This window comes from Coregonus lavaretus, assembly GCF_964263955.1.
Source record: "Coregonus lavaretus genome assembly, chromosome: 9".
NCBI classification, from domain to species: Eukaryota; Metazoa; Chordata; class Actinopteri; order Salmoniformes; family Salmonidae; genus Coregonus; species Coregonus lavaretus.
This window is the reverse complement of record NC_139996.1, coordinates 18,654,747-18,673,905: the sequence shown is the minus strand read 5'-3', so window position 1 is coordinate 18,673,905 and position 19,159 is coordinate 18,654,747. Positions and strand designations below refer to the sequence as shown.

The window sequence follows — 19,159 nt, the reverse complement described above, 5'->3', positions numbered from 1 at the left end:
AGAACCTCCTTCCCTCAGCCAGGGCATTGAAAATGGGTCGTGGATGGGTATTCCAGCATGACAATGACCCAAAACATATGGCCAAGGCAACAAAGGAGTGGCTCAAGAAGAAGCACATTAAGGTCCTGGAGTGGCCTAGCCAGTCTCCAGACCTTAATCCCATAGAAAATCTGTGGAGGGAGCTGAAGGTTTGAGTTGCCAAACGTCAGCCTCGAAACCTTAATGACTTGGAGAAGATCTGCAAAGAGGAGTGGAACAAAATCCCTCCTGAGATGTGTGCAAACCTGGTGGCCAACTACAAGAAACGTCTGACCCCTGTGATTGCCAACAAGGGTTTTGCCACCAAGTACTAAGTCATGTTTTGCAGAGGGGTCAAATACTTATTTCCCTCATTAAAATGCAAATCAATTTATAAAAAAATTTAAATGCGTTTTTCAGGATTTCTTTGTTGTTATTCTGTCTCTCACTGTTCAAATAAACCTACCATTAACATTATAGACTGATCATTTCTTTGTCAGTGGGCAAACGTACAAAATCAGCAGGGGATCAAATACTTTTTTCCCTCACTGTATATGATGTATTAGGATCAGACAGTATGGAAGTAGAAAGAGGCTTTCAATCTAAGTCAGCTGTCCGTGACGCCATAACGATGGTAATCAAATGGCTGGTGAAGTGTCAAATGACTCTCTCTATATTGGCATCTGGAAACAGGTTGTTACACACTTATACACTCTGATTTCCTTTGCCATTAATGTCAGCACAAGGGCATATTAGAAGTTCAATTTTTCCGACCTACATCATTTTTTATTTTCTATTGCTTTTCTGGCCTTTTATACACCCTAGCAGTAAGTGCGTAATTGACTACATAAAATACTCTGTAATGTCAAAGTGGAAGACAAATTCTAATGTTTGTAGAAAACGTATGATATATAAAACACTAATATATCTTGATTACATAAGTATTCAATCCCTGAGTCAATACATGTTAGAATCACCTTTGGCAGCAATTACAGCTGTGGGTCTTTCTGGGCAAGTCTCTAAGAGCTTTCCACACCTGGATTGTGCAACATTTGCCCATTATACTTTTCAAAATTCTTCAAGCTCTGTCAAATTGTAATGATTACAAGCATACCCATAACATGATACAGCCACCACTATGCTTGAAAATATGGAGAGTGGTACTCAGTAATATGTTGTATTAGATTTGCCCCAAACATAACACTTTGTGGACAAAAACATATTCAGGACAAAAAATTAATTGCTTTGCCACATATTTTGCAGTATTACTTTAGTGCCTTGTTCCAAACAGGATGCATGTTTTGGAATATTCTGTTCTGTACAGGCTTCCTTCTTTTCACTCTGTCAGTTAGGTTAGTATTGTGGAGTAACTACAATGTTGTTGATCCATCCTCTGTTTTCTCCTATCACAGCCATTCAATTCTGCAACTGTTTTAAAGTCACCATTGGCCTCATGGTGAAATCCCTGAGCGGTTTCCTTCCTCTCCGGCAACTGAGGAAGGTCGCCTGTATCTTTGTAGTGACTGGGTGGGTGTATTGATACACCATTCAAAGTGTAATTACTAACCATGCTCAAAGGGACATTCAATGTCTGCTTTTTTTATGTTTACCCATCTACCAATAAGTGCCCTTCTTTGCGAGCCATTGGAAAACCTCCCTGGTCTTTTTGGTTGAATCTGTGTTTGATATTCACTGCTCGACTGAGAGACATTACCGATAATTGTACGTGTGGAGTACAGAGATGAGGTAGTCATTCAAAAGTCATGTTAAACACTATAATTGCACACAGAGTGAGTCCATGCAACTTATTATATGACTTGTTAAGCACATTTTTACTCCTGAACTTATTTAGTCTAGCCATAACAAAGGGGTTGAATATTTATTGACTCAAGACATGTCAGCTTTTCTTTTTGAATTAATTAGTAAACCATTTGAAAAACATAATTCCACTTTGACATTATGGGGGTAATGTGTGTAGGCCAGAGACAAAAAAAAGGTTTTATACATTTTTTAATTCAGGCTGTAACGCAACAAAATATGGAAAAATTCAAGGGGTGTGAATACTTTCTGAAGGCACTATATGTCAGTAACTGTTCTGTGGATGTGTGTGTGTGCGTGTGGGTGTGGGAGTGTAGGTGTGTGTGTGTGTTGGTCTATACTGTATGAATGGGAGTGTGAGAGAATAGTGAGGGATGCATAAGGAATATGAATATGTGTAGGAGGGTGGGAGAGAATGGGTGTGTGGATGCATAGGGTATATGTTGGGCGGGAATGAATGAGAATGGATGAGTAAATCGATGGATGGATGTGTGTAAGGGTGTCTGAGAGTTAAGGAGGGTGGGAAAAGATGGGAGGTTGGGACAAGCTTGGCTTTGGTGAGCAAGGGTGGGTAAGGATGGGATGTAGGGACAAGCTTAGCTTGGTTGGGCAAGGATGGGTAAGAATGGGAGGTTGGGACAAGCTTGGCTTGGTTGGAGTGAAAGGGGGAGAAAACAGGGAGGGGGAGGTAGAGAGGGATGGGTTTGGCTTGGGATAGAGCGAGGAAAGGATTTAACCATACTACAATGTAATTTTATTTCAACCTGCTGTAAAATGAATGAGTTCTGGACAGATTAGGAGAGGATGTCGAGTCATTATTATTCCTTGTTTGTCTTTATAAATGTAGCTAAGATTCAATGGTGGTTATTGGTGAGAGTGGAGAGAGGCTCTATCTGAGGGATTGGGACTGGGTGGCTGGGAGAGCTGAGATGTGTGTTGGGCCTCCACTCATCTCACTTCAGTCTCTCGGTGAACCCACTCTCCACAAGTAGACCCCCACCAGCCAATATATTTTTAATTAATTTGCATGACTCCAAGTCGCTTTGGACAAAAGCGTCTGCTAAATGGCATATTATTATTATTATTATTACAAGGTAATACAAACTGACCACAATACTTAAATGTCAGTCTTTCTCCAATGTATGTACAAAGACATAATCCACAGACTTTTGGTACATCAGGAGAGGAGTTGGAGTTTAAAAGCCCTAAAAGGCATAGCGCCTCAAAGTACATAAAAGTAATTTGCTTTATGTTTTTTGTATGTTCTCTGTTAAATGTCTGCTCAGCCCACATGCTCACACGCTCTATATACACTATATATACAAAAGTATGTGGACACCCCTTCAAATTAGTGGATTCGGCTATTTCAGCCACACCCGTTGCTGACAGGTGTATAAAATCAACCACACAGCCATGCAATTTCCATAGACAAACATTAACAGTAGAATGGCCTTACTGAAGAGCTCAGTGACATTCAACGTGGCACCGTCATAGGATGCCATTTTCCAACAAGTCAATTCATCAAATTTCTGCCCTACTAGAGCTGCCCCGGTCAACTGTAAGTGCTGTTATTGTGAAGTGGAAACGTCTAGGAGCAACAAAGGCTCAGCCGCGAATTGGTAGGCCACACAAGCTCACAGAACAGGACTGCCGAGTGCTGAAGCACGTAGTGCGTAAAAAACGTCTGTCCTCAGTTGCAACACTCACTACCGAGTTCCAAACTGCCTCTGGAAGCAACGTCTGCACAATAACTGTTCATCAGGAGCCTGATGAAATGGGTTTCCATGCCTAAGATCACCATGCGCAATGCCAAGTGTCGGCTGGAGTGGTGTAAAGCTTGCTGCCATTGGACTCTGGAGCAGTGGAAACGCATTCTCTTGAGTGATGAATCATGCTTTACCATCTGGCAGTCCGACGGACAAATCTGGATTTGGTGGATGCCAGGAGAACGCTACCTGCCCGAATGCATAGTGCCAACTGTAAAGTTTGATGGAGGAGGAATAATGGTCTGGGGCTGTTTTTTATTCTAGACGATTCTGTGCTTCCAAATTTGTGGCAACAGTTTGGGGAAGGCCCTTTCCTGTTTCAGCATGACAATGCCCCCGTACACATAGCAAGGTCCATACATGTCTATTTTCAAAGGATAAAGCTAAGAACATTAACAACTTCATAGTTAAGAACACTATAACAATATGGAAGAAAACCGTATTTTACAAGAACCAATATTACTCCCTAAAACACACAACCGAATGGAACAATCCTTGGAAAGCTTTTCAGAATTCACAGATCAATTGGTCCACATGGCAAACTAAAGGCATGGAAACTGTAAATGACTTGGTAATAGGAAATAAATGTATTTCCACAAAAGCAATTTTGGACTGACCAATGTAGATATTTGCAAATACATGCAACTTAAAAGTTTCATATCAAGAAATTCCGCATTTGGGAATCATCTCTCTGCTTCCACCGGGCATTCCACTGATTTCAAAACTCAGTCAACTTCTTCTGTGACAACAACACTATTGATCGCCATTTCTTCTGATGACAGTGATGGGGGAAGACTCTACAATGTCTGGTTCAATGAAAATGCAGGTGGATCTGGGCAGGGGGGATGTTGTGGATGTTTGTAAGTGTCTGGATGTTGTTGTTTGTATGTGTATGTTTTGTATTGTTTAAAAATATATAAACATCTTTAAATAAAAGGAAATTATACATGCTTGCAAACATGTTCAAAGGACCCACATGGTTCTCTCCAAGAGGCAACCCACACCTCCACTGCAACAAGGTTGAAAGAGGCAGAAAGAGTTGAACGCAGATGGAATTCATTAGGTTTTCTTGATGTGTGTTTGTGCATGTGTATTCTTGCACGTAAATATGTGTGTGCTTGAGTGTACATGTGTATGTACTGTATGTGTGTGTTTACAATATGTGTGTGTCTGATAGCGTGTTGACATGCTCTCGCCCCAGACCATGTTCTATTACTAATCGAAGCATACATGTGCATGTGTAGACCTTTTCTCCCAGGGTCTGTGTGATCTCACTCTGTCAGAGTGGTTGTAGCCTCCAACTTCCAACACCTCCCTGTGGCTGCTATACAGTACTAACCCATTAAAGACTTTTGGTCGGTGGCCATCTTAGACCGTACTGTGGTTGCTGGGTATCCCAGACCAAGACCATACTCAAGCACTTGTACAGTCATCCCAGGCATGTGTACCCCGCCTCTCATCTAACTCACATCCAACTGTAGACATTTCACTCACAGTTGTATTTGTACTACTGAAAAGTGGCCTACAAATGTCAATGCATAAGAGGGAATAAAGCTGTTATATAATGTACCGTATGTTATATTTTCTCTTCTCTCTCTTACTTTCTGCATCACTGTTTCCCAGGCTAGCTCCATCATGTCTGATCCCTCTCTCTGTATACATATGGCCACCATCTGGTCTGGCAGGGGGATGTCAGAGCCCAGAGTGGGCCAGCTCCAGCTCCCTCAGGGTTAACCCCTTACAGGCACACCTGCTACAGTACATGGTGCAGTACACTCTGCAAACAAAGAAAGGTAGAAAAGGAAAGACTCTCTCTCTTTTTCCATCTCTCATTTCTCTGTCTTTCTCTCTCTCCCTTATTCTTGTTTTTACATACAGACATTTCTCTTTCGCTCTCTCTCTCACTCTCTCTCTCTCTCTCTTTTCTTATTTTATACAAGTCACATGCCTCTGGTCTAAATCCCCTAGAACAGTGTGTACAGTACACAGAGGACCGCGTGACTTAGCAGACACAGAGAGTCCTATATTTCAGGGTCATCCCTGCTCTGTGAGAAACCCAGGGAAACTAGTCCCATGGAGCTGCAGAGTTTTCTGGGGAAGAACCAGGCTCTGTGTGTCCCTCTAAAATAGATTTAAGTGCAGGGAAAAGCCACGTCGAGGTCACAACTCCTACAGTCAAGCCTGGGAAAGTCAGAGAGGCAGGGCCTGCCTCTCAAAGCAGGGCCGGTCCTGCGTGCTAGGCATTCAGCCCTACAGACAGGGGGCGGCAGAGATAGACAGCCTATAGTAACCCTGCTTTGTTTCCTCCTTTCTCATTTTACATTACATTTACGTCATTTAGCAGACGCTCTTATCCAGAGCGACTTACAGGAGCAATTAGGGTTAAGTGCCTTGCTCAAGGGCACATTAACGTCATTTAGCAGACGCTCTTAGCCAGAGCGACTCATAAATTGGTGCGTTCACCCTATAGCCAGTGGGATAACCACTTTACAATTGGGGGGGGGGGGGGTAGAAGGATTCCTTTATCCTATCCCAGGTATTCCTTAAAGAGGTGGGGTTTCAAATTTCTCCCTGCACAGCTCTTTGGTTGTTGTTGTTTTTCCTTTAATAGGCCTATATAGTAGCTCAGATGGATTTCTGTGCTCAGATGTCAGCATTTATAAGTTAAGCAGTTATTTGATAATCAATGTTTCAGCGACAACAGCAAAGTAAACAGTAATAGTTTTTTTTACATTTAAAAGTAACTGTAACTACTATGTTCTCCTTGTGGCAGTAGAACGGAGTTAGTGTTCCAAACCATTGCTTTTAATGTTCCAGGTCTTTTCTATGAGACTGTATGAGACTGTCCACTTTAGAATGGCCCTATTATTGAGTACTAAGCATTCATCATAGAGAGAGATCTGAATGGGGGGTTCCTCCTGTATACAACCAATTATTCATCATTCAGTGAAGAGTGGCTTGCCTGGAGGATCTCTCTCTCTCTCTCTCTCTCTCTCTCTCTCTCTCTCTCTCTCTCTCTCTCTCTCTCTCTCTTCTCTCTCTCTCTCTCTCTCTCTCTCTCTCTCTCTCTCTCTCTCTCTCTCTCTCTCTCTCTCTCTCTTTCTTTCTTTCTTTCTCTCTCTCTCTCTCTCTCTCTCTCTCTCTCTCTCTCTCTCTCTCTCTCTCTCTCTCTCTCTCTCTCTTTATCTCTTTCTCTCTCTCCCTCATGCATTAAACCTCATGACTCAGTTGGTCACACAAGTGGATAATTTGAATAGCACTAGCTGTCACTTGGCACAGGTAGTTAAAGGCAAATAGATTCAATGTCTGAAATGTATTATTCAAATAACTGGTTTCTCAAACCAATAAGACACAATGGCTACTGGATCCCACCACTGCCACCAAATGTCAGAGAAACCTCTGCCTTTGCAAAAACATTTATTCTGTCACATGCATTTTTGATAACAACAACTTCAGAAAATAATTTCAGCATCTAAATTAATCATCTTATCTCCGGTGGATGAATATTGCCAGATTTGAACCACAGCACAGTGACAGGGACATAATCAGGAGAGGAGTGCTGGCTTGGCTTTTTGTCACGCACAGAGAGAGTGGTTACTGTACTTTGGTTGTGGCTGGCGTGTGTGTAAGAACTCCAGCAGTTCTTCCCTGAGGGCAGTGGCTTCACTGGCTTGCATTAGAAGGCATTGAGTCACCTTGCCCCAGCCAAGCCTGTGAGCAGCCTGCACTTCACTGTCAGCTGGTCTTGCACCATCATTGCATGATTCTGCACCCTGCGTCACATTAAGGTCAAGGACCGGGAAAGTTAAAGCCAAAAGCTAAAGTGCAAATTTGCAAGGTGTTTTTCAAGAACATACTCCAACACATAAATCAATTACAGTTTTTCTCAATTGCTAAAACACAATTTCTGAAACCTTGCTCCATTTCCTGAAAACATTAAACACAAAACCTCATCTTCAAGCACTATTTACAAAACCTCTGACTCCTTTCGCAAAATGAAACATTCGCCTCAAAACAGTTTTACCTGTGCTCAAAATCAAACACTGCTCTCAAATCATAAACAAAGTGATCAAAATGATATACACTCTCAAGCAGTCAGTAAACAATACACAGAAAAATAGAAAACACATTGTTCAAAACAAACAGTTCTCAGGGAGAAGTACATTTTTAATCTCAAAACAAATTTCATATTTTTCCGTCATTATCTTTTGATGAACGAAAACATGTTCTATCATAGTAGCTCAAAATTGATCAGAAATTACTACTCTGCTTTGCTCTTTGCAATTTTGTTTTTTGTTCTTCCTCCTCCTTGTACCCCTATTTTTACAGTACTGTACCCTGCATCTCACAAACTTGTCCTTTGTCTCTGTGATACTGTAATTCTTGTTCTTTGTTGATATGAACCTGCAACCAGTCAAAATCTATTGAGCAGTCAGTACTGTTAACAAATGGAAAGCACAATGTTCAGGGCCATACAATTTGTCCATTGTACAGTATACAGCCTACAATGCACTGTACTACAGTATACAATACTAAAAGGGACAAAAATCTAAGGAGTAAACATGTGATCAATGTGCTTCTTCTTGTCTTTGGGCTGGGTCAGGCCAGAGCACTTTGTCGACATCACAAGCAATATTGTCCCTCCTGAGGCAACGGGGGAAGAAGCCTCTTGTAGCTCAGTTGGTAGAGCATGGCGCTTGCAACGCCAGGGTTGTGGGTTTGATTCCCGCGGGGGGCCAGTATGAAAAATGTATGCACTCACTAACTGTAAGTCGCTCTGGATAAGAGCGTCTGCTAAATGACTAAAATGTAAATGTAGATGTATCCAGCCCTGACATGATTCCTCACCTATATCACCACAGGCTAAATCCATGGCTTGCAGCATATTTATTCTGGTGTAGGGTTGTCTATCATACACTTTCCATCTCCAAGAGGAGAAAAACTCCTCAATCGGATTCAGGAAAGGCGAGTATGGAGGGAGGTACAAGTTCATAAACTGCCCATTGATGTTAAACCATTCCCTTACCTGAGCAGCTCGGTGGAAACTGACATTGTCCCACACTATCACATAGGTGGGAATGGGATTCTCATTTAGGTCTTGACCCTGCTGCTCTTGAACCTGCTGCTCAAATAAAATATATCTTAGATTGGCAATAAATCTTAGAAGGTGCTGGGTGTTATTTGGCCCGAGTGTAACATGGTGATGTAGAACACCATGGTTGCTGATAGCAGCACAGATTGTGACATTGCCACCTCGTTGACCAGGGACTTCAACAATGGCCCGCTGTCCAATCATGTTTCGGCCTCTCCTTCTCCTCTTTGTTAGATTGAAGCCTGCTTCATCGACAAAGATGAACTCATGGGGTCTGTCCAAGGATTCCAAGTCAAATATTGTCTGTGTAGAAATACAATATACTGTATGTAGGATTTTGTAAGTCGTACAGAGACAGTGCTATACTGTAGAGTACAATTAGGCCTACTGTATGCACTTCTAATTCACATACATTGTATGTACTGAAGAGTAATGTCATTCACATAGTATGTATTAGTACTGTAGACAATCTGTATTACAGTAAATGTTTCTGAATGTACACTTACTTGCACATACTGAGCTCGCAGTTCTTTCACCCTTGGTGAGTTGTGCTCAAAAGGTACTCTGTATACTTGTTTAATTTGTATCCTGTTACGATGGAGGACACCGTCAATTGTGGAAATGCTCACACTGTCGATTCCCCGTATTGCATTATCTTGAAGGACCATGCCAACTATAACGGCCTCTTGCTCCCGAGTGAATATAGCTGTCCTTCCACCTGCATGTGGCAGCCTTGCAATTCTACAAAAGGTAGTTGTGCAGTTACAAAACATATTTATGCAGTACAATACATACAGTGATTAACTTTACAAATGTCTATTGAAACAGCTGCATATAGTGTGGTACAGTAAATTTGCAATCACAAAAATACAGTAGTATACTGTACCTGTTCTCTTCTCTGAATGTCCTTACTATGGTGGACACAGAAAATCGGCTCAAATTGGGTTGCACTCTAAGTCCTGCTTCCCTCATTGTCAGTCCATGGACAAGAACATGGTCTATGACTGTTGCTCGAATTTCATCAGATATTTCCACTCTTTGTCTTCCTCTTCCTCTTCGTCCTCCTCTTCCTCTTTCTTGCCCTCCTCCTCCTCTTCCTCCTCGTCGCCCACCTCGCATACACACTCGTCCTTGTCCTCTCACATAGTTTATTCTATCCATTCTCAGACTTTCTCCTTCCCACCTTCAACAACCTGTTTGCTCTCTGAACTGGCTTATATTGGTTGTGTCGCATCATTTGAAACAGGTTAAATCAATTTTGAGTGGTTGTGTTCAATCAATGACATTTGTTCTCTATTTGTATTTGATTGTTGCCACTTGTGTTTACCAGTATGGATGACATGTGCATTAGAGTGCAGAATGTGTTTTGAGAATGAGAATGTGTTTAGAGTTTTGCTGAAAAGTCTAAGTGAGATCTGCAAATTGTGTTTTACCATGTGAAATGGTTTAAGGTTTTGACAACAGACTGCATAATTAGCTACATGAGTCCAGGCAACTGAGAACTTTGTTCAGCCAATGGGTTTTAGTGTTTTAGCAATTGAGAAAAACTGTAATACATTTTGAGGACATTGGCAAAATTACAGTCTCGAAATCTGAGAGAACCCAATTTTTGCTTAAGGGCCTTGATACAGGTCTTTATTTTGGCCAGGTTTCATAGTAAACAACTCTCTGGCACCCCTTGGTAATCCTGACTTTTCAGTGATCTTCTGAGTAAAGCCTGTCCAGCTCCAGCGGAACTGTGTTGGTCTGACTGAAGGATGGCCAAGGGATGGAGAGATGACCAGGGGAGCCGAGAGAGAACAGGAAGGATTCTTACCTCGCTCATCAGTATGTCTGGCCCTCTTCTCTCCTTCCTCCTTCTCTTCTTCCCTCCAGTCTCAGGTCACACACAGGCCTAAGGTGGATGTTCAGGTCATGGCCTGCATGTTGAGGGCCTCTGTGGCAACTGGCAAGAGGGTGCCTCTGCTGCCAGCCAGCCCAGCCTAGCTTATGGGAAATCAAGGTGACACTTGGATGTTTTTGTAACTCATAGCATCCCCCTGAGTCCTCCTGATGTTGCCTTTTCTAGGTTTTAGTATGGCACGATGCTAGAAATGTACCTCCAGAAAATTGCGGCTGTTATAATGTTCCCCACACAAATGATGGGTATTTTGCTAAATCACTGCACATCAAAGGTTGAGGAACACATTTAGCCTGGTATATAATGGTGTGAAAGTGGTGGCAGGGGAGGGCGCAGGCTCGGGGAGAGATGCCAGGACAGCCCCCCTGCTGCTTTAAGTGCTTAAAGCTGGATTTCCTGGAGCGTTGCTCTGTGAGCTGGCAAGATAATAAAGAAGGTGTTTCAGAGAAATCCATAATGTGCCCAGGTGCTTGCTGAAGGAAAATCAGTTGTTTCTTAGGTCTAAGTATCTGTATGTGACCAATAAAAATTGATTTGATTTGATTAAGGTAGCCTGGTCTGTGGTCCCGGATCTGCTGTCTTGCCAACACCTACAGTCATTGTCATGCATTGCACAAACAGATCTGGTACTAGGCTACCTACCTGTAAAGGTCTTCCACCAAGGCATTGGTTGATACTGTAAGATAGGTTTGGCTGGTGCTGTATCAAACATCAGACCCTATCCTACTGTAGCAGATGGTTGGGTCTCATGTCCTTTGTTAGAGGGACATGTGTTTGTACGTGGTCCCCCGTAGTGTACCTAACTGAGGTGTACAATGGGAGGGGTTACGGACACTGAGCAGTGCGCTGTGGCTCTGCACCACACAACACCTGTTCTCCCTGCGTCACGGTAACCAGTCACCCCCCACTGGCCCTCCATCTCCATGGTGACTGAGTTTCATTACTGTCAATATTCTGACCATCGTCACCCTGGAGGAGAAAGTTTTTGGAAAATATGTTTGGACTCAGAATAGAGACCTCAGTTAATTTCTATGTGTAACAAATTAGTCTAGTCATGTCTAAGGGGTCAGAGGAGGATTACTAAATTCCCTTAAAGCCAGTTTATTCCTTAGAGACTGAATAGTGTAAACTGCAGGGCCAGGCAGCAAGTCAATTAAATTAGCTGCATATTGAGGAGGAAGTGTTCAAACCAAAGCTACTTTCCCTTCTCCCTAGGGAGTATAGGGCCATTGGTTACAGCCATTTCTTAATTTGACACACCGCAGGCGTGAGTCGTGGGAAGCGGTAGCAGCACTGCACTGCTGTGGAAGAATAGGAAATGGGAAGGAAAGCAATCTGCCTCGTCATCCCCTGAGCAGGAGAGAATGACTAATGTACTTTGTGGCTGCAGCTATGATGAAACTGCCTCCATGATATTAGTTTAGGTAGAACACTCCATCTGAGCTAAACTGAAGAGGGATAGTTACAGCATACAAATATAAGCACATACCCTCATTTCTGCAGAGCTAAATAGCCTAAATTGAAATGAGGAACTATAATTTAACATGGCCACCTGATGGTTTAAATCTGAATAAAATAACACAATAAGTAGGTGTGGAATCGTGATAAAGTAAGGTGTTTCACGGCTAAGCAAGATGACAGTCGACTTGAATATACAGAATGGATCCACAAAAACAAGAAAGGCTAGATTATTAAACTGTTTAGCAAACAGTGGACTACAGCTATTTACCGCTGCGCTGTACTTAAGAATGCCTCACAACAAGCATCTCGTATTCAAAAGTGAGGACAGAGACAGGCAGGTAACTATCAGCAGCAGTCTACCCCCTTCCTAAAACAGGCTGGCATAAATACCAATTGGTAACACTCCTACCTGGATTGGGTCATACCAACTCACTTAACCAGAGAGGTGACGCTTTATCTCTACAATACATCACAGTAGCCTATTTACACTCATAATAAATGGAATGGGATTCATGAATTCATCAGCATATAAGCAACTGCCATACAATTCATCAACTCAAAATAATACAGAGCTCTTACATGCAAAGGCGGCACTAAGCCACATCGTCACAAATCATATATATATTTATTTATTTATCGCTAAGCAATAATGCTCTATGAAACACAGGCAGTCAAATGGGACATTTCTGAAATTGAGGGGATGAAGAATCCTGTCCCTGTTCCAATGCCTCAACTTGTAAACAACAAATGATTACACCCTAGCTCACCGACAGAGACGGCCAGGCATTGTTCCTCACACACAGTGATTGCTTGTGTAGACAGAAACACAATACAGTAAACAACTTGCACTCCTCAATGTCCCCTCCACAAAGATGGCTGACCATGAGCTTTAGGGCCAAACCGTTCACCTGTTGCAGTGCAGTACAAACCAACATATCTAATGAACATCAAGCTTTCCTGCAATGGAAAAGTCACTTCTCCTCAGTAAAAAAGAACCCACTCATGCTGTATTATGATTATTGTTACTTTTCACTTATTTTACATTTTATTATCCAGTAAGGGTCCATCGTGAGTCTGTCTACTGTGTTTACACATTGGTCTGCTCATAACCACCTGTTTCTTTTCTCTCTATCTCCCCCCTCTGCCTCTCTCCCTCCTCCAGGTGTGCTCAGCCTACCAGAGAGCCTGACTCTGCATCGGGACCAGCAGCGGTCAGGGAAGAGTGGGGAGGGCCACTCCTACAGTCAGTCGGAGCTGCGCTCCATCGAGCAGTGCCTGCTAGCCACACGGGTGGGCAGCATCTCGGAACTCAGTGAGTATACTTAGACAGACATACAGTATATATTGTACAGTGGCACACAGATTGGGTTTTTACACTGCCTTTGTACATAGGCTGTGTGTGTGTGTGTGTGTTATAGAGTAAGCCCACGCAGGTCTCTTTTTAACCCGACAGATCAATTTCACCTGAAGCATCCATATGATTTGCCTTCCAAGATTAACATGTACCCCAGAAGTCCTGATAACGAGGTCAATGGCAGAGAATTCCAAATCGATCCATTATTCAAACAATTTAAGGAGGTGTTTGAATGGTGAATACATTTCTATGAATAGATTTACATATGCTTGAAGGATCAGGACGGCAGCGAGGTATTCTGCTTCACCTACAGCCTTTCAGGGAGTTCTAGGATCACTATGAAACATCTGTCTTCTTTCCCCATGTTGACATCTGTTGGAAGTGGACTGATGTACTGTAGATATTCTGTGGAAAAACTACTGCAACTGTTCCCCAGGTCCTTGCAACAAACCTGGTAAATTAATATACAGTGCATTCGGAAAGTATTCAGACCGATTGACTCTTTCCACATTTTGTTACGTTACAGCCTTATTCTAAAATTTATTAAATAGTTTTTTCCCCCTCATCAATCTACATACAATACCCCATAATGACAAAGCAAAAACAGGTTTTTATAAATTTGTGCAAATATGTATATATGTTTGTAAAATACATTCCATTTACATAAGTATTCAGACCCTTTACTCAGTACTTTGTTGAAGCACCTTTGGCAGTGATTACAGCCTCGAGTCTTCTTGGGTATGATGCTACAAACTTGGCACACCTGTATTTGGGGAGTTTCTCCAATTGTTCTCTGCAGATCCTCTCAAGCTCTGTCAGGTTGGATGGGGAGCGTCACTGCACAGCTATTTTCAGGTCTCTCCAGAGATGTTCGATCGGGTTCAAGTCCGGGCTCTGGCTGGTCCACTCAAGGACATTCAGAGACTTGTCCCGAAGCCACTCTTGCGTTGTCTTGGCCGTGTGCTTAGGGTCGTTGTCCTGTTGGAAGGTGAACCTTCTCCCCAGTCTGAGGTCTTGAGCGCTCTGGAGCAGGTTTTCATCAAGGATCTCTCTGTACTTTGCTCTGTTCATCTTTCCCTCGATCCTGACTAGTCTCCCAGTCCTGGAGCTCTGTCAGAGTGACCATCGGGTTCTTGGTCACATCCCTTACCAAGGCCCTTCTCCCCCGATTGCTCAGTTTGGCCGGGCGGCCAGCTCTAGAAAGAGTCTTGGTGGTTCCAAACTTGTTCCATTTAAGAATGATGGAGGCCACTGTGTTCTTGGGGACCTTCAATGCTGCAGAAATGTTTTGATACCCTTCCCCAGATCTGTGCCTCGACACAATCCTCTCGGAGCTCTACAGACAATTGCTTCAACCTCATGGCTTGGTTTTTGCTCTGACATGCACTGTCAACTGCGGGACCTTATATAGACAGGTGTGTGCCTTTCCAAATTATGTCCAATCAACTGAATTTACCACAGGTGGACTCCAATCAGGCTGTAGAAACATCTCAAGGATGATCAATGGAAACAGGATGCACCTGAGCTCTATTTCGAGTCTCATAGCAAAGGGTCTGAATACTTACTTAAATAAGGTATTTCTGTTTTTTATTTGTCATGTCTAAAAACCTGTTTTCACTTTGTCATTATGGGGTATTGTGTGTAGATTGATGAGGACATTGAAACATTTTTTTTTTTTAGAATAAGGCTGTAACGTAACAACATGTGGAAAAAGGGAAAGGGTCTAAATTCTTTCTGAATGCACTCTACATGTATGTTTTTGTGAAAACCTCTTCCACTTGAGAATATATTGAGCTCTTCTATAATGCTCTTAGGCCCATACACAGTACTGTATCTCTTCCTATGACATTTCGTTAGGGCCATTTTTGGGTGAGTGAGTGGGCCCTTCATTTGAAGAGACACACAGTTCAGTCTGGGAGTGTGGTTGCGTTTGTGTCCTCAGCTCATTTCAGCTGACTAACCAAGAAACGACCTGTGATGTCCAGAAGTGCTGAAGCCTCTAGTCTAGTCAGTGTAGATACACAGAGCAATGTCATTCTAAGACAGCAACACATATTAATAGAAAGGCTCTAATGATGTCTCTTTCAGACGTGAGGTCTCTAATGATGTCTCTTTCAGACGTGAGGTCTCTAATGATGTCTCTTTCAGACGTGAGGTCTCTAATGATGTCTCTTTCAAACGTGAGGTCTCTAATGATGTCTCTTTCAGATGTGAGGTCTCTAATGCTGTCTCTTTCAGACGTGAGGTCTCTAATGCTGTCTCTTTCAGACGTGAGGTCTCTAATGCTGTCTCTTTCAGACGTGAGGTCTCTAATGCTGTCTCTTTCAGACGTGAGGTCTCTAATGCTGTCTCTTTCAGACGTGAGGTTTCTAATACTGTCTCTTTCAGATGTTATGTTGACGTTTGGCCAATATTATTGCATCTGACACGATGAGCGACCCAAAGCACCCTGTGTGTCCAGTGTCAACACTTATCATCAGAATAAACACTGATCCAATTCTCATCTGGATCAAAATGGAGTCCCAGGCCCAGGCATACAGAGCGCTAAGTTACATCATCAGTGGTCTGTACATGGAATATTGATGGGGTCACTCTGGGACTCATTCAACTGTGTTGACACTGCAAATACAGTGACACAGCTGTAGCGGCCAAGGATGCCTCTCGATGCCTCGCAAGCTTATTTCCAAAGGTAATATCAACGCAGGAAGTTTATCTTCTAAATTTGCCGGATGACGTGAACGCATATGTGCAAAGTTCAAACTACAGAATGAATTATGAAGAAAAGCAGAAACGTCAACAACGGACTAGCTATCAGACTGTCAGAGAGAGAGAGAGAGAGAGAGAGAGAGAGAGAGAATAAAGACAGATGATAAGAAATCTGGCAAATTAAATTGAGAGATTAGTTTAAATGTAGCTAAACTGCAGCACAGCCAATTTGCATATCCCAGGTATAGTGTTTTTCCAATGGCGTTTAGATGTCCATTTTAGAGTTATTGATATTTCTGCTTTGTTAATAGTGTCATTTATTTTCTGTTAAATGCCAGATTAGAGTATTTGTAACGGCAGTCTGTCAAAGTGCCCACAAAACGGGCCTTCATCTCTGACATGATTCAACAATACCTCAGAGAATCATCATCAGTCAATCAGAGATTAAATTAGGTAAAATCCTCCTCTGAAGTAGAGAGAAATTGATCATGTAATTCTGTACATTTACAGCAATGGCCTCATTCTATTCTTGGGAATGTCAATAGCGGACAGCTGAGGATATCCTATACTCAGCACACAGGCTATTTTCATATAGAAATCTATAGAAGCAACCACTAGGAGAAAAGTACCTCAGGAAATAAAGCCAAAATTATGACTTCAGTAATTGCTTTCTACACCACCAGAAAAACAGTTTTATGTTCATATAATGTGTGGTCCTTATTGGAGCACATTGTCTGATGTTTAGGTACAAATGAGATGGTTAGTTCATTTTGAAGCAGAAACAATTTGGATCAGGACTCAAATCTGAACACAGATCTTTTAATCTCCACATCAAACTTACCATAATGACCATCGCCATCTTATTATAATTATCTTATCTTACTACTACTTCTACAAAGTAAGTCATTGAATTATGGGCACAGTCCATTTACAGAGGGAGGTTGAGTTGTCAATCTGAGAGAGACAGGAAGCCAAAGGCCACAGCCAACTCCGACACCACCTGGTCCTCAGAGCTCACATGCTGCCTGCCCTGTGGAGGCTTCACCTCTTCCTCAGTGTCCTCACTCTCAGCCCAAGCCCCTCTTCGCCTCTTGTAGAACTTATTGATGCACCTCATCTCCTTGAGGTAGCAGGCCAGAAGCCATTTCTGCTTCTCAGACAGGAGCTGTTTGTAATAGTACTGGGTCCCAGCTATCTGTCTGCACTGGTCCTCCCAGTGCTTCTCACAATTGGAGAACTCAGAGAGAGACTGGGCGGCCAACTGCACTGAGGCATCACGCCAGGTAGAGGCAGCAGGCTGGAAAACATGATTTCATGAAAAGATTGGAGATTTTGTTTTCAGACAATTATAGTTTTAACCTCTACGGGATCGGTGTCCAGTATATGGGACTGTTGAGCTAACATGCGCTAATGTGATTAGCATGACCGTTGTAAGTAACAGCAAACTTTCCAGGACATAGACATGTCTTATATGGGCAGAAAGCTTACATTCTTGTTAATCTAACTGCACTGTCCAATTTACAGTAGCTATTACAGTGAACAAATACCATGCTATTGTTTGAGGAGAGTGCACAACAACAACAAAATTATCACGGCAACTGGTTTGATACATTCACCTCTGAAGGTAAATAATGTACTTACATTCAGTAATCTTGCTCTGATTTGTCATCTTGAGGGTCCCAGAGGTAAAATGTAGCATAGTTTTGTTTGATAAAATCCATTTTTATATTCCTTGCTGTCTCTGGCTCCACACCCACCCCGCCCGGCCATCTACATGTGTGAAAGTTAGTGTATAAGCTAATGATCCATCATGTATGACATTCCTGGGAGTGTGTAAACTTACATTTTGTATTTCCATATAATTGTTGTATGTTCTCTATAGTTATGTACTTGAAAATGTATCAATTGACCAATTCGGCAAAATAGTCCAGTATTGCAATGCTTCACTGGATCAATCTGAAATTTTGCACACACACTGCTGCTATTCAGTGGCCAAAATCTAAATTGCACCTAAACTTCAATATTATATTGTGGCCTTTCTCTTGCATTTCAAAGATGAATAAAACATTTTATCAATTTATTTTAAATGCATTTTAAATGCAGGTTTTTTTGTTTGTATTATCTTTTACCAGATCTAATGTGTTATATTCTCCTACATTAATTTCACATTTCTACAAACTTCAAAGTGTTTCCTTTCAAATGGTATCAAGTATATGCATATCCTTGCTTCAGGTCCTGAGCTACAGGCAGTTAGATTTGAGTATGTCATTTTTGGCGAAAATGGAAAAAAAGGGTCAGATCCTTAAGAGGTTAACAGTGTAGATAGTAGGGTTGGCAGAAAGGGACTCTTACTGTGTGAGTAGTGAACTCAGGCTGAGGTGCACAACTGCCTCCCATCCCTGTAGCAGAGGCCTGAGAGAGTGGGCTTCATGGGGTTGAGGTAGGCTTCCGTGGGGGTAAGACCTCCAGGCCAGGAAGATACTGGTGTCCCTGTCCCCTCCATGGTACATACTGGTTGATTCGCTTAATGTAGATGGCCATGTTGACAAATGGATAATCTTGGATAGCAGAGCACAAGTTCCACAGCAAGACTTGAGGTTATTGCCACCAAAACTGAGTTCCAACCAAGCGTTCTGCATTCAAACATGCTGTATATAATTTTGATATCGTTTTAAAAAATGTTTTACAATTGCCATCGCAATGGGCTTAAATAAACACTGGCTCTTATTAACCAAACATTCTAAATTACGAAATTCTACCGAGAGCCATATATATAGGGTGCGTTCGTACATTCACTCTGGCTATCTACACCGATTTCAGAGCACTCTCGTCTGAGTGTGCCAGAGCGCAGAATAACTGATGCATTTACGAATGAGCAACACCCGTTGAAAATGACCGTTGTCAGGTAAACGTCGGCAAAAAAACGTAATGAAATTGTTGCCATCAGCACAGTTAGTCACCAACACTCTAGATAACATGAAAACAGCCTAACCAGCTCTGCTAAGGTGAGTAAAATGGTCAGAGTGAGGTGTTCTCTGATTTGT

The 19,159-nt window shown here is 42.3% G+C and overlaps 1 protein-coding gene across 2 annotated transcripts in view; it reads left to right on the top strand.

The window, feature by feature from the left end:
* The window catches only part of btbd11b (BTB (POZ) domain containing 11b), a 109,430-nt gene that overhangs the window by 54,566 nt on the left and 35,705 nt on the right, over positions 1-19,159 (top strand). For both annotated transcript variants that reach the window (XM_084169037.1, XM_084169038.1), the window contains exon 2: positions 13,218-13,367. In XM_084169037.1, the coding sequence (XP_084025163.1) occupies positions 13,218-13,367 (150 nt within the window). The remainder of the gene's footprint in view (positions 1-13,217; positions 13,368-19,159) is intronic.